Genomic DNA, 20,445 nt, shown 5'->3' with positions numbered 1-20,445 from the left:
CCCGACCTGACCAAGTCCTGTTGGCTCTGTCTAGATGTCCGGCTCCCATATTACGAAGGTATTGCCATTAAAGGCAATTATACAACAGCCTCCAACTCTAGCTCCTGCAGATGGCAGCAGGCTACTGCAAGACTAACACTCCAGGGAGTAACAGGGCAGGGCACTTGCATAGGCCACGTGCCCCCCGGGCAGTCACATTTCTGTAGTGAAACCCTAACAGTCCCCAGGGAGACAGTGTATCTACTTCCCCCCAAAAATGCATGATGGGTCTGTTCCAGCGGCCTTGCTCCCTACGTCCACTCCCAAGTCCTTAACTCCTCAAAGGAAGGCTTCTGCGTACTCGTGCAGTTGATCCCCAAGCTGGTGTACCATTCAGGGGAAGAAATACTTAACAGGTTAGGCTCTACTAACTCCCGAAGTAAAAGAGAGCCCATTACAACCCTGACTCTGGCTGCACTCTTGGGACTGGGATTAGCGGAGGTAGGGACCGGAATATCCTCACTCGTCATCCAGGACAAAAACTACAGAACCCTAAGGGCAGCCATTGACTTAGACATAGAAAGAATTGAGAAATCAATTTCTCACTTACAGAAATCCCTTACTTCCTTATCAGAAGTAGTACTCCAAAACAGAAGGGGATTAGACTTATTATTCATGCAGCAAGGAGGACTATGTGCAGCCCGAGGGGAAGAATGTTACTTCTATGTTGATCACTTGGGGGTCGTAAAAGAATCTATGGCCCTCACAAGGGAAGGGCTGCAAAAACGAAAGTTAGAGAGAGAACAATCTCAGTCCTGGTACGAGTCTTTGTTCAACTGGTCTCCCTAGTTAACTACCCTCATCTCGGCCCTTGCCGGACCCCTCGCCATCCTGCTCCTACTAGTAACCCTCGGACCCTGTGTCATCAACAGGCTGGTCCAGTTTGTCAGGGACCACGTGGGGGCTGTCCAACTAATGGTCCTCTGTGCTCAGTACAAGCCCTAATAACAGAAGAGGACAAAATAGAAATGCAGCCGGTCCCATGATTGGGTCCGTAAGCTACATGACAAGGGGGGAATGAAAGCGGACCTAGGCTGGCCGACTCCATTTCGTTCTATATCCTCCATCTTGAGTGACTATGTCCCTGACATGGCCCCCTTTCCGGGGAAAACCGCAGAAATTCCCGCTCAAACCTTAGACCATACCTCCTCCCCTTGAGTAACTTCCCGCTCACCCGTTCAAACTTCCCGTTCAAACCACTCCTGGCAACCTGCGCATCAGGACTCTGAACCTTCCCCAGCCAATCGGCTAAGGACACGACCATCACCCCACCAACTGCCCTTAGATCCCTATAAAACCTTTGTGCTTTTGAAACTCACGCTCTCTCTCCGGCATCTCACCCCTGTGTCGGTGCAGGTAGGGGATTGAGCTCGAGCTAGCTCGAATAAAGGCTCTTTGCTTTTGCATTGGACTTGGCTCCCTGGTGGTCTTTGGGGATCACGAATTCTGAGCATAACAGTGAGAGATACTCAATTTACGACAGTATAAAAGAAATAGGAGTTTGTGGGAAGGAGGTTTCAAGTGTTATGTACTTGTTTGCCTTTGTGACTTCTATTTCCTAAAACTGATAGCAGAGCCATGGAAGCATTTGAGGAAAGTCATGCCCAAAGCTGGGCTTATGTGGTCAGAAGCCTATAACCAGGGCGGTGACAAACTGATAGCACCCACCAGTTGGTTTGTTATTCCAACAGAGGACACTTATGGTGGATTAGGACTGCCATGCTGGTAAAAAGCAAAAGATGGAAAGTGAAGAGACATGAGAAGCATCAGCTTCAGGAAATGCCAAGTTCCTCTTGGGACAAATTTTTGGGGAAGAATTCCAGCTCAGGAAGAACTATGAACAAAATGAACATTCCTAAGGTCCTGAAGACTTGGTTTCATGAATTGTGTCAGCATTAGGTGATGGAAAGAGCCTGCCTTCCTCCCTAGCAACCTTACTACTGGATTTTAACCATTCCTGGTCTCCTTGGCCGGTTGTACTGCTGGCTTCTACTTCAGGCTGACTTCCAGCCATAATCTTCAGATAGATAAGAAGCTGTTGTTTAAGAAGAAAAGAACTGGGAGGAAAGTCTTGGATTCTAGTCCTGGCTCTGAAAATATGCTGTATGGCCTTAGGTTCCTCCAAAATAAAAATGAGGAGGGATGGACTTAATTTGCTCTCATTCTGCCATTCCGTGCATGAATCTGGCCATTTTCTGGTAGAAAATAAGAATGGGGGAACAGCACATTCTCTGTGAGCCACTTGAAGCCAAGAGGTTGTATCGTTGTAGCCTTAGTACCTTACTACTGTTATTAACCATTGACAAAATTGTGGTGAGAATGGCTTGAGATTCAAAAGACCCAGATTTGAATACAATTATTGGTGCTGACTTGGTAACTGAGCAAATCTGATCCCGAGCACCTTAGGATCTTCATCTGCAAAAAAGCTGGAATGAGATTTACAACAACCTTACACCTCTTCAGAATTAATGACTATGGGAAAACAGAGTTGTGCACATGAAAAGAACTCTGTTGGTTTCAAGCTCTTGGATTATCCCAGGTAACTATAATTTACTTCCTAGGTAAGTGCAGGATGACCATGTATTGCTTGCCCTAATTTTAGACAAAAGACTATCCAGAATAGGCTGTGATTCTTTCATCCGCTTCACTTTTGATGAGATTGTGCTGAAAGCTTTAGCCTGGTACAATGATTCTTTCGGGCTAACACAATAATCAAACAAGGCTTACTGCCTTGCTCAGCAGAAACAAAGCAGCTTAAGAGCCCACTTGGGAATTCAGTTTCCTCTCTACACATCAGGTTTGAGGCAAGTGTCTCATCTGGCAGCTGAAATCCAGCAGAAATCTTTAAAGAACCATGTCATAAAGCCTCATTCTCTTTTAGCTGATTAAAAAAAAGAATATAGGGGTGCCTGAGTGGCTCAGTTGGTTGTGTGTCAGACTTTGGCTCATGTCATGATCTCACAGTTCATGGATTCAAGCCCCGCATCGGGCTCTGTGCTGACAGCTCAGAGCTTGGAACCTGCTTTGGATTCTGTGTCTCCCTCTCTCTCTCTGCCCCTCCCCTGCTCGTGCTCATTCTTACTCTGTCTCTCAAAAATAAATAAAAATGTTAAAAAAATAATTTAAAAAATAAAAATAAAAAAAGAATATAAACATACAGCCCACATACCTGGTGTGCAAATGATTTCTTTATTCCTTAGTTAATAAAAAATTCATTCATACCATTGCTCATCTTTTATAAAAAATATACCAGAATGTTTCAGTTAAAGACATTTAACCATTTGGAATTCTAAATTAAGTCCTTTTCTTCTCCCCTCAAGCCCCACATTAGTGAGATTCCTGCTTAGTGCTCCAGAGACCATTCTGGCCTAAGTATTTCCCCAGGCCATTTCTTCTGCCTGGTGAGATAAAAAGGAATTGAAAACAGTTTACCTATCAATAGAAGCTGCTGCTTTGAAAAAGTCTTTCTTCAGGGGCAAATTTCATCAGCCTGACTGAAACTTGTCCAGTTCATAGGCAGGCTGGGAGAAAGATGCTGGTTTGCTGCCCTCTACAGGCTGCACTCAGCGAGCTTTGGTTAGTTGGAGGAAGGAGGGAGGAATCCTCAAGGATCTGGAAAGAAATGAAACAAGTTAATGCCGAATAAGCCGAGAGTGGGTGGGGGAAAATGATTTGTGAACATCAGCCTACCATTCAAGAAACCACAGCATTTAGGACATCTAAAGAGGGCCACTATATCTTGTTAAGTGAAAACATGCACAGCTTGATTTGATTTTCATAGAAACAGACTTAGTTATACCAGAATGTTAAACTTTGGTTATCTAGGTGGTGGAATAATAGGTAATTTGCATTATATTCTTTTTACTTATCTGTATCACCTAAACATTCTAGTAATAAGCTAGCTAAAAAGTATATTAAAAAGTGTCTAGGCAGATACCATATGACTTCGCTCATATGAGGACTTTAAGACAAAGAACAGATGAACACAAGGGAAGGGAAGCAAAAAATAATATAAAAACAGGGAGGGGACAAAATACAAGAAACTCTTAAATACGGAGAACAAACAGAGGGTTACTGGAGGGGTTCTGGGAGGGGGGATGGGCTAAACAGCTAAGGGGCATTAAGGAATCTACTCCTGAAATCATTGTTCCACTATATGCTAACTAACTTGGGTGTAAATTTAAAAAATTAAAAAAATTTTTTTAAAAAGTGTCTAGGGGCTCCTGGGTGGCTCAGTTGGTTGAGCATCCAACTTTGGCTCAGATCATGATCTCATGGCTCGTGGGTTCGAGCCCTGTGTTGGGCTTTGTGCTGACAGTTCGGAGCCTGGAGCCTATTTTGGATTCCTTGTCTCCCTCTCTCTCTCTGCCACTCTCCCACTTACACACTCTCAAAAATAAACATTAAAGAAAAAAAAAATTAAGTGTCTGTACTAAGGGAACTTCCTTGGTGCTAGTAATATTCTGTTCCTTGATCTAGATGTTTTATGTCTTCATCAAACTGTCCACTTATAAGACATGCACTTCTCTGTATAGTATACTTCAATGAAAATGGTTTTTTTTTTAAAGTTTATTTATGTACTTTTGAGAGAGAGAGGCAGAGAGAGAGGGAGACAGTAAATCCCAAGCAGGGTCCATGGTGTCAGCAAAGAGCCCGACGTGGGGTTCAAACTCACGAACTGTGAGATCATGACCTGAGCTGAAACCAAGAGTCAGATGCTCAACCGACTGAGCCACCCAAGCGCCCCCAAAATGATTTTTAATAGGTGGTTGTACAGGAACTCTCATTCGTTGGCGGGAATGCAAAATGGGACAGCCACTTTGGAAGGCAGTTTGGCAATTGCATACAAAACTACACAAACTTTTATCATACGATCCAGCAGTCTTGCTCCTTAGTATTTACAGCGACTTTATTCATAATTGCCCAAAACTTGGAAACAACCAAGTTGTCCTTCAGTAGGTGAATCAAATGTTAATACTGTGTGAGTGTATAGGGACAGGGACATATTGGAACCCTTTGTATTTACTGCTCAGTTTTGCTGTGAACCTAAAACTAAAAATTAAGGTCGCTTTTTTAAAAAGTGGTTGTACTTCCCTTAGAATATGCTAAAAACTACTGAATTGTACATATTACATGAGTAAACTGTGGTTTGTGAACTATCTCAATAAAGCTTTTTATTTTACTTATTTATTTTTTTTAGAGAGAGAGTGTGAGCGAGGGAGAGGGGCAGAGAGAGAAAGAATCCCAAGCAAGCTCCACACTCAGCACAGAGCCCGACCTGGGGCTCGATGCTATGACCCTGGGATATGACCTGAGCCAAAGTCAAGAGTCAGCTGTTCAACCGACTGTGCCATCCAGGTGCCCCAAAGCTTTTTATTTTTTTAAGTGGTTGTATCCATAGATTAAAATAGATATAAAAGTACCAATACATGCTACAATATGGATGAACCTTGAAACTATTACGCCAAGTGGAGAAACCAGACACAAGAGGCCACATCTTCTGTGAAATGTCTAGCATAAACAGAAACAGACTAGCTATTGCCAGGGTAGGGAGAAGCGGAGGGGTTGGGGAAGGTGGAGTGACTGCTGATGGGTACAAGGTTTCTTCCTGGGATGATGAAAATATTCTGGAATTAAGACAGCTGTGAGTCATGTATAACTTTGTGAGTGTACTAAAAGCTTAATTGTATACTTTGAAAGGGTGAAAAGCTGTTATTTAAAAACAGGAAAAAAAGCAGTGGTGAATTTTGAAACCTTCTAAATAGCTGTGTGCATAGACCTGGAAAATAAATATCTTTCAAACACTGTAGCTTAATGCACATTAAAGAATTAGTTTTAATTACGAGTGACCATACATTAAGATGCCTATTTATTTTTATTTTTTTACATTCATTTATTTTTGAGAGACAGAGGGAGACAGAGCACAAGTGGGAGAGGGGCAGAGAGAGAAGGAGACACAGAATCCGAAGCAGGCTCCAGGCCCTGAGCTGTCAGCCCAGAGCCCAATGCGGGGCTTGAACCCACAAATCTCGAGATCATGACCTGAGCCAAAGTCGGACGCTCAACCGACTGAGCCACCCAGTGCCCCAAGCTGCCTATTTTGTCAGTGCTCTTGGTTGAATGAGAACTGGAATCAGTATCTAGGAAAGCATTTACCTTTAAGAGTAGGATTCAAGTGAAAGTCCCAGTTTCTGACTCAGGAGCATCAGACTGTGGTCAGCAGGGGTCTATTAGAGGCAGCAGTTCTCCGCAGCGAGAATCCAGTTTCAGGCACGCCAAGTCATCTGACCGTGTGGGCCCAATGTTAAGTATTGCAATTGGGAGCTTCTTCTCTCGGGCAGTGAGGATGAACCTGTAACCAGAGTAAACCTTACAAGGAAAAGACACAGGTAAGAACTCTCAATGCAGTTAGAGGTAAACCTAACAGGGAGCCTCTCCAGGGCTCTCCAGCCCGCAAAAGGGGCCATTCCCACCCTGACCAAGTCAGATACCTGTAAGGATGATCCCACTACCAAGAGGGAGTCAGCTTCTTTTACACGCCTGTGCACAAAGTCAACCTTGTCAGGGTTCACTGTGTCCCCGAAGAAAACGACATCTGGTTTCAGGGGGCCTCCACATCGGCAGGACGGGACCCGAAAGCTCCGTACCTGCTCCTCTGTGAGAAAGACGTCGCCGTCAGGAGCCAGGCCATGGGCCTCGGCACTCCAGGTGGGGTTCAGAGCTTCAAAACGCTCTTGTAACACCTCCCGGGGAATCTGTTCACCACAGTTCAAGCAAAGGACCCTGAAACCAAAGAAGAGGCTGACTGAACAACTGGTCCCGAGAAGGCATGAAGCTGCCAAAAACGTCTCATCCCCAACCAGTTGTAGCTCCTCCAACACTGTTCACTGTTCCTAGCACCCAGTCTTTCCCCCAAGTTAGGAATACCTTCTCATGTTAACTACCACCATTCCTTACCTTCCTCCTACTGCCAACTCTAGAACAAGCAGTGTACCTCTGCTTTCCTTACTTACACGGCCTGCTTAACCTGTTGGCTCATTTTTATCCTTAGTGCAGCTGCAAATGCTTTACCAAATGACTTCCTTAGTGCCCAAACCGGTGCTTTTCCTCCCTCCCTCTCCTCCTCCAGGGTGATTGTTGCTGTCCATCACCACCGTCCCTCTAAAACACTCTTCCCCTTGGTGTCCTAACCCAGTGACTTGTTTCTCTCCTCACTTCCCTAATCATGAGTTCGTGTGAGGGCAAGAACTTTGAGTCCTTTGACCACTATGCTATGGCCACCACCTAGACTCCACCTAGGAGTCTATAGGCTCCTGCCTATAGACAGGAGCCACTCAATAAATAGCAGTTATTTTAAGAGACCAGCCGGGGCGGGGGGGGGGGGAGGTAAAGTAGACATGATATAATTTTTGTATCTGAGTGATGGTACATGGGAGTTCATTATACTACTTTCTTATTGGGAAGATTTGGAACTTTCATCAGGAAAAGAAAAGTTTAATGGGGCCAGGGCCATCATTAGCTCTCAAATTCCCCTGATACCACCTTGATCTGGGTCCTTCAGGCTGACCTCCCTGAGCCACACTCTCTAATCCTGTGTGGCTTTCCTCAAATGCTATTTTTATCACATTGCTTTCTTGCTCAGAAACCACTAATAGTCCCTTTTGGTCTCTCACAAAAGACCCAAATTGCACTGTACTATTTTCAGATGCACCCATGATTTGGGTCTAGCCTTTCCAGACAATCTGATTTCACAGTAGTCTCCACAGAGGCCAGGCCAGACTCCTCTGGGCTCTACAAATCCTCTTCATTTAGAAAGCCCTCTCCCCTCTTTTGTTCAGTCAGACCTGAGCCAGACTCAAGCCCCACCTTTCCCATAAAAGCTTGACCGATTACTCGAAGCTTTACTAAATCTGTTTCTCTGAACCTCTAAAGCAGGTCTATCACGGACCACATAATTTAACAATCACATATGGAGTTGTCTGTTGTTAAACATGTTATTTTTGGATCCCCCACCCCACCCCCAGGAGATTACAAAGTTCTCACATATAAAGTAGAGCATGTTTTATGCTCTTTGGTTTTGACCCCTCCACACCACCAATAGCACACCACACGTTGTGGCACCCAATAAATATTTTATGATTGGCAGGAGGATCTCTGGGGCTTAATAATAAGGAAATGGTCTCCAGTTAGCTTCAGGTTATTTCCAGGGCTACATGTGTTCATTCCATCAATATTTACTGGGTTCTATTTGACAGGCTGTACTGTGTTCTATGTGTCCAGGCATCAGAGATCCACCAGTTTATAGACTATGCTGTTGGTGCTTTGCTCATAGTCCCCTCAAGACACCCTACAGCCACTTGTACACAGTTCTCTTATAAGCAACTTCTTGCATCTCTCTTGCTTAGGGGGTTTACTGGCCAAGGAGTTGCAGAGTCAGTGTTAGGGAGTTAATTCCCCTAGAAAGACCCTCAACCGTTAAAGGACGGGACATGGTAGATAAATGCCCAAGCTTCCTCAACTTTCAGTGAGACAATTCTGAAGTATGCTCCAGACAGAGGGCCCCTCAAAGGATTGAGTTCCAGCTCCCCAAAGCAGCAACCCATTCATTAACATGCCCTTTTCTTGACTTTTCTTGCCTACCCTGTTTCATTTCCCCACTCTCTCAATGAGTTTGCTGGGATCAACTCCAAAATAAACAACTTGCTCCCAAATCCTTTTCTCAAGATCTAATGAGGACAAAGTGGTCAAGACAGCCAAGGTCCTTGCTCTCATGGAGCTCACATTTCTGCATTCACACTATTTACACCTTCCTGCACCTGTGCATGCATCCGTGGAGTTCTGTCAGGCGCTGACTCCCTGCTTTAGTGTGCAAGGCATCCACATTTTGGGTCACCAACCAGTACAGCTTTCCGAGTCTCTCCCAGTTGCTCAAGGCCCAATGTGCAGGGTTAGGCTGGAGGGAGGAGAACCGAGGCCAGCCGACAAAGTTTCTCGCCCAGTACCGCTGGCGGACTGGAGCACTCCGTAGAAAATCCCCATGCTGGATGGGTTTCCGGTCAGTGCGGGCATAGAGTCCCACCTTTTCTGACCTGTAGTCTGGGATCCCTGACTCAGTGGAGATTCCTGCCCCAGTCATCACTAGGAGTCTCTTGGACAGGGTGATGAAGCGCTGTAACTCTCTGATCTTCTCAGGGTCTAGAGGTGGACTTGGTGGCACAAATAACCCAATGGATCCATGTGAGCACTGCTGGCTGATGTTCACCATCCAGCGGCCTTTCGCTGCCCTGAGAGTCCACCTACAATTCATCTTTGTTCTAGAGAGAAAGAAACCTGATGGGAGAAAACAAATTTTAAAAACTAAGGCCGCCAAAGGGCACCTGGGTGGCTCAGTCTGTTGAGCGTCTGACTTCGGCTCAGGTCACAATCTCGCAGTTAATGAGTTCGAGCCCCACATGGACTCACTGCTGTCAGTGCGGAGCCCACTTCAGATCCTCTGTCCCCCACCCCACCCCTCCCCTGCTTGCATTCTCTCTCTCTCAAAAATAAACATTAAAAAAATATATATATATCATATATATAGGGGCACCTGGGGGGCTCAGTCAATTAAGTGTCCTACTTTGGCTCAGGTCATGATCTCATAGTTTGTGGGTTCGAGCCCCGCGTCAGGCTGTGTGCCGACAGCATGGAGCCTGGAGTCTGCTTTGGATTCTGTGTCTCCCTCTCTCTCTGCCCCTCCCCTGCTTGCTCTCTCTCTCTCTCTCTCTCTCTCTCTCTCTTGCTCTCAAAAATAAATATTAAAAAAATGTTTTATATATAATATATAAAATACATATAAATATATAGATATAATATTTATAGTATATGATATCTATATAAATAAAACTAAGGTAGCTGAAACTAAAAACAGAACTACCCTATGATCCAGCAATTGCACTATTAGGTATTCACCCAGAGGATACAAAAAGACAGATTTTAAGGAGTACGTGCACCCCAGTGTTTATAGCAGCATTATTAACAGTAGCCAAACTATGGAGACAGCCCAAATGTCCATCAACTGATGAATGGATAAAGATGTGGTATGTATATATAATGGAATATTACTCAGTCATCAAAAAGAATGAAATCTTGGGGCACCTGGGTGGCTCAGTAGTTAGGTGTCTGACTCTTGATTTCAGCTCAGGTCATGATCTCACAGTTTGTGAGATTGAGCTCTACTGGCGCAGAGCCTGCTTGGGATTCTCTGTCTCCTTCTCTCTCTCCCTCCCTCCCATGCTTGTGCATGTGCCCCCCCCCCTCAAATAAATAAATAAACTTTAAAAAAGAATGAAATCTTGCCATCTGCAATGACGTGGATGAAGCTAGAATGTATTATGCTAAGCACAATAAGTCAATCAGAAAAAAATACCATATGATTTCACTTATTTGTGGAATTTAAGAAATAAAACATATGAACCTAAAGGAAGGGGGAGGAAAAAAAGAAGAGAGGGAAACAAACCACAAGAGACTCTTAAAAAAAATTTTTTTTTTAGGGGTGCCTGGGTGGCTCAGTCAGTTGGGTCTCTGACTTCAGCTCAGGTCATGATACCAAGTCTTGTGAGTTCAAGCCCTGCATTGGGCTCTGTGCTGACAGCTCAGAGCCTGGAGCCTGCTTTGGATTCTGTTGTCTCTCTTTCTCTCTCTCTGATCCTCCCCCACTCCCACACTGTCTCTCTCTCTTTCTCTCTCTCTCTCTCTCTCTTTCTTAAAAATAAATAAACATTAAAATTAAAAAAAAATTTTTTTTAAGTTTATTTTTGAGACAGAGAGAGACAGAGCATGAATGGGGGAGGGTCAGAGAGAGAGGGAGACACAGAATCTGAAACAGGCTCCAGGCTCTGAGCTGTCAGCACAGAGCCCGACGTGGGGCTTGAACTCACAGACCACAAGATCATGACCTAAGTCGAAACTGGATGCTTAACCGACTGAGCCACCCAGGTGCCCCTAAAAAAATTTTTTTTAATATTTATTTTTGCAGGAGAGAGAGACAGCATGAGTGGGAGAGAGGCAGAGAGAGAGAGAGGGAGACACAGAATCTGAAATGGGCTTAAGGCTCTGAACTGTCAGCACAAAGCCTGACTCGGGGCTTGAACTCAAGAACTACCAGATCATGACCTGAGCTGAAGTCAGACACTTAACCGACTGAGCTACCCAGGCACCCCAACAAACCACAAGAGACACTTAATGACAGAAAACAAACTATGGATTGATGGAGGGAGGTGGGTGGGAGATGGGCTAGATGGGTAATGGGTATTAAGGAGGACACTTGTGATGAGCACTGGGTGTTGTATGTAACTGATGAATCACTGAATTCTCCTGAAACCAATATTGCACTTCATGTTAACTAAAATTTAAATTAAAAAAAAAAAAAGACCCCCAAAACAAAAACAAAACTAAGGAAGCCATCAACTGACGAATGGATAAACAAAATGGGGTCTATCCATATAAGGAAATTTACCTATAAGCATAAAGTTCTGATATATGCTATAATATGGATGAACATCAAAAACATTATGCTAAGTGTAAGAAGTCAGTCACAAAAGGACAAATACTATATCACAAAAGGACAAATACACAAATATATAGAGACAGAAAGTAAATTAGTAGTTGCCAGGGACTAGAAGATGCATCAGAACTTCATTTATTATTTTGTTTAGTCTTTCCCTTAGGCTTTTTTAAAATTCAAGGATAATTAACATGTAGTATTATATTAGTTGCAGGTGTACAATATAATGATTCAACAATTCTATAAAGTAGTCATTGCTCATTCCTAGAAGTACATGCTTAATCCCCTTCACCTATTTCACCCATCCCCTCACCCACTTCGCCTATGGCAACCACCAGTTTGTTCTCTATATTTAAGAGTCTGTTTTTGGGGTGCCCGGGTGGCTTCAGTCAGTTAAGTGTCTGCCTTCAGCTCAGGTCATGATATTGCAGTTCATGAGTTCTAGCCCTGCATTGGACTCTCCATGCAGAATCTGCTTGGGATCCTCTGTCGCTCTCTCTCTGTCCCTTCCCGACACATGTTGGCATTCTCTCTCTGTCAAAAATAAAGACATTTTTAAAAAAAAAACGGCTTTCGGGGCACCTGGGTGGCTCAGTGGGTTAAATGTCCAACTCTTGCTTTCAATCAGGTCATGGTCTCAAGGTTTGTGGGTTCAAGCCCCTTGCTGGGCTCTGCACTAGCAGTGAGGAGCCTGCTTGGGATTCTCTTTCTCTCCCTTTCACTCTCTCTGCTCCTTCCCCAACTCACTCATGCACTCACATGTGCTCTCTCTCAAAATAAACTAAAAATGTTTTTTTTTTTCCAACGTTTATTTATTTTTGGGACAGAGAGAGACAGAGCATGAACGGGGGAGGGGAAGAGAGAGAGGGAGACACAGAATCGGAAACAGGCTCCAGGCTCTGAGCCATCAGCCCAGAGCCTGACGCAGGGCTCGAACTCCCGGACCGCGAGATCGTGACCTGGCTGAAGTCGGACGCTTAACCGACTGCGCCACCCAGGCGCCCCTAAAAATGTTTTTAATAGAGTCTGTTTTTTTGCTTATCTCTTTTTTCTTCGTTCATTTGTGTTTTTTCCTTAAATTCCACGAGTGAAATTATGTGGTATTTGTCCGACTTATTTCACTTAGCATTATATCCTCTAGATCCATCCATGTTGTTGCAAACAGCAAGATATCCTTCTTTTTTTAATATTTTTTTTAATGTTTATTTACTTTTGATAGAGACAGAGCATGAGCAGGAGAAGAGCAGAGAGAAAGGGAGACAGAATCTGAAGCAGGCTCCAGGCTCTGAGCTGTCAGCACAGAGTCCGACGCGGGGCTCGAACTCACCAACTGTGAGACCATGACCTGAGCCGAAGTCAGATGCTTAGCCAACTGAGCCACCCAGGTGCCCCAAGATATCCTTCTTAAGGCTGAGTAATACTCCTGTGTGGAGTGTGTGTGTGCGTGAGTGTGTGTGTGTGCTGACATCTTTATCCATTAATCTATGGATGGACACTTGGGTTGCTTCCATATCTTGGCTATTATAAATAATGCTTTAATAAACATAGAGGTGCATATATCTTTCCAAATTAGTGTTTTTGTTTTCCTTGGGTAAATATCCAGTAGTAGAATTACTGGATCATAGAGTAATTATATTTTTAATTTTGTGAGGAAACTCTGTACTGTTTTCCACAGTGGCTGCACTAGCTTGCATCCCCACAAATAGTGCACAAGGTTTCCTTTTTCTCCACGTCCTCACCCACACTACTTATTTCTTGTCTTTGAGTTTAGCCATTCTGTCAGGTGTGAGGTGATTATCTCATTTATAGCCGAAAAGCAAAGGCAGCATATAGGCATCAAACATCAACAACTTCCTCCAATTTCAACATTAGGAAAAGAGAGAATACCAGACTAGACTCTTCATGGAAGAGCACACCACTCCTCAAGATGTGGTCTTGGGAGAAAAAAAAAATTGAACTCGACAGTGATCAAGTCTCTAGAGTTTAACAATTTATAGGAAATACAGAGGCCAAAGCAATGTTAGATGATATCATCGGTCCATCCATGAAGTTCAGGCCATGGGAAACTCTACAGGACAGAAAAATCAGCTTCTTCAACAAATAAACTGCAAGAGATAGAAGTAGATCTGAAGGGGGAATGATAGATTAAAGAGATTTAAAGACATACCAACCAAATGTAATCTGTGGGCCTTATCTGGAACTTTACAACACTAATAATTGGAAAATTGAACATTAACTGTATGTTTGATATTAAGAAATTGTTTTGGGGCCGCCTGGGTGGCTCAGTCGGTTGAGTGACCAACTTCACCTCAGGTCATGATCTCATGGTTTGTGAGTTCAAGCCCCGCGTCAGGTTCTGTGCTGACAGCTCGGAGCCTGGAGCCTGCTTCGGATTCTGTGTCTCCCTCTCTCTTTCTGCCCCTCCCCTGCTTGTGCTCTCTCTCTCTCTCTCTCAAAAATAGATGTCCTAGTGTGCCTAGGATAGTGGTAGTGCAGAAATGCCAAAAGCTATGAGATAAAGTAACAATGCTTATATCTTTTGAATACTTTAAAGGCTTAAGAGATATGATCTGAAAAGTGAGGGGAAAAAAAGAATGGAGTACTTTGAAGAGAAGCTAAAATGTGGAATGTTTCACCTTAAAGGTAGATAAAACTCTAATATCTGGACCCTATCAGCAGTCATATAGTATTTGAAGAAAACATATTTGAAATTAAATGTACAAAGTGAACTAGGATAGGTAACTTAAAAGTATGCCTCCTTCATGTTGCCCTGGATCTAAACAAAAATAAAAGCAAGGGTACATGATTATCAACAATACAGAGATAAACAAGAACTAAACTTAGCCTAAAAATATATGGACTAACTGTAAGGAAGGAATTGCAAATAAAGAAAAGCTTGGGTAGCACTCTCATTTCCCCCAAATAGTCCACCGTAAATGGGATTTGGGAGGTTACTGATGAGATTTCAAAACTCATCCAATTTATATCTATAAGCTGACAACCCAAAAGGTATCTGATAATCAGCAAAGTTGTACACTGAAATATTTATGGGATGGGTGATGAGAGCCAACAGCATGATATTGAGAAATGACTGGGGAGTAGGAATTTGTTGGCATTGCACATAATACTGTCCTCTTGAAGACAAAATCTAGGTTTAAGAAAATGTATCAGAGAGGAGTACAGGTTTTTGCATAATCTAAGAAGACTCTCCATCCAGACCATACTACCGGTGGCAGATTGCATGCTTATCTGAACAACCTACAAATAATGAATTAATCAGTGACTTCAGTATCTTAAAGGATGGGCCCCCCAAATAAACAAGAATATCTTTCCCTGGAAAGGTGCAGCCTCCTCCCCGCCCCCTCCCCCCCAACCCCCCCCACACCTAGAGTGTATTTATAACCTTACTTTGTAATCCAAATCAATCTTTTGCAGAATTTGGGAGGGTGTGAGCTAGCTCAGGATATAAGAACTCAAGAATGTACTGAACATTGGGGCTCCAGGCTTATAGAGTAAACTGACCCTTGCCAGGGGTGTACTACCTTCTCCCCCACTATCCCCCACAAAAAGATATGAGAAAATAATCCCATCGTGGCCAGTTTCAGGCTACCAATGGTTTAACAACTGGCTAGCAAGTTCCTAAATGTCTAACAATTGGCCTTCACCAGGAAAAACTGATTCCGGCCCACCTTCCCTGAGTCCCATGAAGTCTGACCTGAAACAACAAGGCTCCATTTTTATATCTTTTTAAAAATTTGTTTTGGTCAAGAATTTCTAATACCTTCCACAAAATAAAATCTTCTCGCCACACTGGACTATTGCATAACAACCCAAGCCAATCTTGTCTTCTTGACCTCTTAAGAACCTACAACCAGAGGTCTACTATGCTTGGCCATCAGATGGAAATTAACTTAAAATGGTTGGTGAATCTTCCAAGACTTTTTGCATTCAAGAAAAACTGTACATTTTGGTTTATTTAAAAAATGGTGGAAGGGACTCTTAAAAAATGTGGATTTTAAAAACGGAGTGTAAAATAAAAATTGGTAAAGCAGGACTCTAGCATAACATAAGACCTATTCTGTCTGTCCCAATAAAACCTGGCTGGTCAGAAGAACTTCTTATAAACTTCAAAAGAATAATAGCTTACTCCCGATATCTTTTAAATCTGTTAATAGGGAATTGTTATTCCATCTATGTCTACATCTAAAGACGTCTCCCTCAGAGGAATACACTTATAATTTTAGTTACTACCATCCCTTGGGAAACCGTGTGTTCCATAAACCTACTTCCTATTTTATAAATCAGAAATATTTCTTCATAAGCTAAGAAGCATATTTGAATTCCAGTATGCCAAGTGTTGATGCAGTTGCTGCTCAGACTTTTCTGACTTTTGATTTTTATGGCTTTTGGTTTTATTACTGTAACTAAGCACATGCACATCTTTTATTCTACTTTCCCCATATTCTTTTAGTTTACCCTCAATTGCAAACACGACATTCTAACAAAGCTTTGACGTATTATTTAACATAATGCAGAAATTCTCTAGTGACACGCACCCCATATGTAAACATTATTTTATGCCTGGCTTTCCAGATCTAGTTCCAGTACTCCGATTTCTCTAGAAATCCACAGCAACACTTGAACCGCTGAACAAATACAGTCTGGATTCCTGAGACCAAAGGGCTCGGGAAAATCGCTGAAAACCCGCTATACTGGAACAGCTGCTCTCTGCCAGGTACTACTAAAGGGCAAAAAGTTTATATAGAATCCCTCACAACAAATTCACAACGTCTAGAAACCTGCAACCCCCACAGAACACTTACCTTCCACACCTTAAAGAACACTTTACGTCTGACGACGCGACGGGCTGGCTCCTTTTGCATTTTGGGAAATGCAGTCCAGGAGGCAGAAATGATGCCAGGAAAACTACAAGTCCCACAATCCTCTGGGTGTCACAGATGAGGGATCCAGATTGTGTACTAGCGCCCCCATCTGCCTTTCCTGGTCAGAGGTGTTGAACAGACACAGGAGCGAAATGTGCCCGCTGTCTCCTAAGCCAACATGTTAGTGTCCCTTTGAGAGAAGTTGTTAGAGTTTGAAGACGAGTGTGCTCAGTGCAAAATAGTATATCTAAACAGTACTAAGTTACGAATTCATTGTTAAGATAGAAGCTTTAATAATGTATCTAGATTAGACTCATACTGAACTTCAGTGATTATGATCCTTTGCACTCACTGTGAGGAAATCAGTTTCCCACCTTGTAGTGGGGTGTGAAGAAATACATTAATAAATATCTGAAAAATTCATGTTTTTGGAGTTTATATGAAAAACTAAAGCCACAGATAATATACAAGGAATAATGTGTTTACTTACTTGGCTTCTCCAATTTTCTTTATTCTCTTTTGTGGTTTTATTACATTAACCAACACAGTGCCCAGGTCTCACTCCCAGAGATTCTGATTTAATTGGTCTAGGGAGATGCCTGGGCATCAAGACGGTTTACAAACTTCCCAGTTGTTTCTAATGTTTTTAATAATGAGAACCGCTGTTCTGTAGCATCACCTAAATAAGACATCAATCACTTTGTGTTTTAGAACATCAATCAAAGGGCAGCTTACTGGAACCTTGAAGACCACCTAAGGAGCTACTTCCCCTGTTTTAAGATAAACTGAAGCCCAGAAGTGTATTGTGGAAGCTGGAGTCAGAGTTTGACTCCTGATCCTCTCACTGAATGTGTGGAGGTAAATATCTGTAAAGTCACCCAGTTTAGGAGTTTGGGAGCAATACCTACACAACAACTCAGATAGGTCACACTGCTGGGACCATCACCTGACATGACAGGTTTTTTGTGCCTTAGTTAACCTGACCACATTGGCTGAAAGGAAGGACCAAAATGTAGACTGGAAATTTTTACTAAGTCAAAAAAATTGCAATCAGGAATATTTCCTGCACATATGGGTATTGGATCAAAACCTATTAAAATGCCAAAATACTGACATTTTCTCCCCCCACCCCAAGTTTATTAAGAAAAATTTCAAACTCATGTTGTTTTTTTCAGTTTGCCAAGTAGAATGAACATCGTTAATTGAGAGGCTGACTAATACAGAACTATTGTGCTTTTAGGCCCCCCAAAATCTCATGTTCCTGGGAGAAGTTAGCTGACTTTTCAATTTTTCTTAGTGCTGGAAAGTCATCCGTGGAGGATGAAGTCATCCAAGACAGCTGGTAAAACACACAGTGTCACCATACCAGGAATTCATGACTACGTCCTTGATTGGATCAAAGTAAAATAATATAAAATTAATCAAGTTACTAGTCTTTTTTTTTTCTTGATAATTTTTCCTACCCTGGCAGTTATGGCTGTGGGGGAAAAAAAAAGCTACGCATCAGCATCAAATAGGTCTTTTAAAGATGTCATTTTCTCACCTAGATGATGATTATATGAATGATCACTGAGGAATACTTTGAATGTTTCATGTTTGAATTTTTTTTTTAAGATTTTAAATAATCTCTAGATTTTAAGTCACCCTAGGGCCACCTGGGTGGTTCAGTCAGTTAAGCTTCTGACTCTTGATTTCGGTTCAGGTCATGATTTCATGGAACCAAACTGTGAGATCAAGTTGGCTTCAGCACAGAGCCTGCTTGGGATTCTCTCTCCTCTCTCTCTGTCCCTCCCCCGGCTTGTGCAAGTGCGCACACACACTTTCTCTCTTTCCCCAAAATAAGTAATCTCTACACCCAACCTGGGGCTGGAATTTACAACCCCCAGATTAAGAGTCACATGTTCCACAGACTGAACCAGCTAAGTGCCCCTCATGTTTGAAATATTTTATAATAAAGTGTGGGGGGAAATGTAATTTTCTTAGAGACTATTTACATCTTAATGAGTAGCAAAAACCAAAAGTATTTTGGACAATATAGTTCAGGGATGAAAGAAGTCTGAATATAGGTTTCTGACAGCTTTCCACTTGTCAAGGGAAAAACAGGCAGTGGGAGCGAAAGTTACTTCAAACTTCATGAACTGTGAACATTTCTATGAAAATAGCCTTTTCCAGCCTATCTCCTCTGAATTAAGGTGTCCAACAGAAAACCCTTTGGGATTAAAAAAGAATTCTTAAAAAAAAGAAAGAAAGAATTACCATATGAACCAGAAATTCCCCAACTATATACAGAAACGAATTGAAAACAAGGATTCAGATGGATATTTGTATGCCACTGTTTGTAGAAGGATTGCTCACGAAAGCCAAAGATGGAAACAAAGCAGATTCATAGAATAATGGATGGATAATAAAATTCCATACAATAGAATATCAGCCATAAAGAGGAATGAAATTCTGATATATATACTACAACATGGATAGACCTTAAAACATTATGAAATAAGCCAGACAGGCGCCTGGCTGGCTCAGTCGGAAGAGCATACAACTCTTGATCTCGGGGTCCTGAGACCCGCGCCATGGGTGGGGTATTAAGTATTATTACTTAAATAAATAAACTTAAAAAAAAAAAAAAAAGTCAGACGCCAAAAGTCAAATAGTGTGATTTCGCTTATATGAAGTACCTACTGGAGTCAAATTCAGCGACAGAAAGTAGAATAGAAGTTTCTAGGGGTTGGGAGAGGGAGAAATAGGAAAGGGAGTTAGTGTTTAATGGGTACAGAATTTCGATTTGGGATGATGAAAAAGTTCTGGAGAGGTATAGTGATAATGGTTGCGAACAATGTACATAATGCCACTGAACTGTATACTTAAAAATGGTTGGAATGGTACATTTTATATTACGTATAGTTTACCACAATTTTTTTAAAAACACTATTTTGGAGAAGATAGTTACGCTGTGAATCGGGAGCCAAGGGAACAGCATGCTGATACAGCCCATTTTCATCTGCCGCAATTCATTCTATGAATTAAGTTATTAGCATATTTCTCTCCCATAATGCTTTGCTTCAGGCTCCTTCAAAGCTTAGTTAAGTGAGATCAAGAAACGAAATCCTTAGAAACAGCTCAGACATCTTCAAGAGATCTTTATATGGTTGTATAATTTTCAACCAAAGAACAATGGATCGTTTTCCAGTACGACTCAAAACTCACTTTTCTGTAATGGGAAGCTTGCCTATTGGGGATGATGAGTAGGGGGCGTTACTCGCTAGCTTTGCGCAGTGGCAGTATCGTAGCCAATGAGGTTTATCCGAGGCGCGATTATTGCTAATTGAAAACTTTTCCCAATACCCCGCCGTGACGACTTGAAATATAGTCGGCATTGGCAATTTTTGACAGTCTCTACGGAGACTGAATATTTCAGTCCAAAAAGAGAGTAAGTTTTTTTTTTTTTTTTGGCTTTGGGTTGCTTTAGGGGGTGAAGTGGTAAGTGGTATTTAGCTTTCTGTTTTTTAAAAGTCGTTTTTTCCCCGTTTTTGTTTCGGGGGCAGGAGTTGTAGTTCGCAATTACCTTCTTTTGGTTGTATCTTAGTTTTCTCAGCTGATTGGTGTTGTATTCTCTATTGTTTTTTGCCAGGCTGACGTCCGACATTGCACGAATGCTTGCTGTGACCCTTGCCCACGTAGTCAGTACGTAGCCACTTGTCCTTTCACTCTGGCTTTTCCTGTCTTTCCACTGATCGCTTTTTTCAGTGTTTTTAACTCAAAATTCATTTAACCTTGTCATCTCTGTGATGTCATGACGATTTGCATAAGATTACCCAGCATCCCCAGCGAATGCACTCTCACTTACAAAATCTGAATATTCGACACGAGTCGATCCAACAACAAGAAGCCTCAGGTGCAGACCAGTCTTAAATATAACTGCTGGAAGCAGAACGCATCGTATACTCGAATTTCCGCCTGGAGTCTCCCACCCTCACTGTA

General features: G+C 42.4%; 1 protein-coding gene, 1 long non-coding RNA gene and 1 other non-coding gene across 6 annotated transcripts in view; 2 read left to right on the top strand and 1 right to left on the bottom strand.

Annotated features, from left to right (window-relative positions):
• The window catches only part of LOC123381386, a 27,145-nt gene extending 9,013 nt beyond the window's left edge, over positions 1 to 18,132 (top strand). Inside the window, exons 2-4 of the long non-coding RNA XR_006588262.1 lie at positions 16,175 to 16,316; positions 17,176 to 17,322; positions 17,705 to 18,132. This is a non-coding gene — a long non-coding RNA (uncharacterized LOC123381386). The remainder of the gene's footprint in view (positions 1 to 16,174; positions 16,317 to 17,175; positions 17,323 to 17,704) is intronic.
• On the bottom strand, positions 3,208 to 20,445 carry SIRT4 (sirtuin 4). 4 transcript variants are annotated; one of them, XM_045042090.1, is made up of 5 exons: positions 20,030 to 20,445; positions 8,856 to 9,369; positions 6,531 to 6,822; positions 6,196 to 6,408; positions 3,208 to 3,651 (listed from the first exon to the last, which is right to left on the bottom strand). In XM_045042090.1, the coding sequence occupies exons 2-4, from the start codon at positions 9,344 to 9,346 to the stop codon at positions 6,256 to 6,258; spliced, it is 936 nt and encodes a 311-aa protein (XP_044898025.1). In that variant the 5' UTR covers positions 9,347 to 9,369; positions 20,030 to 20,445; the 3' UTR covers positions 3,208 to 3,651; positions 6,196 to 6,255. The 4 variants fall into 4 exon arrangements, with proteins under 4 accessions (XP_044898025.1, XP_003994768.1, XP_006938585.1 ...); XM_003994719.6 differs by lacking the exon at positions 20,030 to 20,445 and adding an exon at positions 16,405 to 16,559; XM_006938523.5 differs by lacking the exon at positions 20,030 to 20,445 and adding an exon at positions 16,405 to 16,559 and having other exon boundaries at positions 6,687 to 6,822.
• On the top strand, positions 19,729 to 19,869 carry LOC111557418. Its single transcript, XR_002737459.1, has one exon. It is a non-coding gene; the product is annotated as a U4 spliceosomal RNA (small nuclear RNA).

The sequence above is a fragment of the Felis catus genome, chromosome D3, assembly GCF_018350175.1.
Source record: "Felis catus isolate Fca126 chromosome D3, F.catus_Fca126_mat1.0, whole genome shotgun sequence".
Lineage (NCBI taxonomy): Eukaryota > Metazoa > Chordata > Mammalia > Carnivora > Felidae > Felis > Felis catus.
This window is presented reverse-complemented; position numbering and strand designations above follow the sequence as displayed.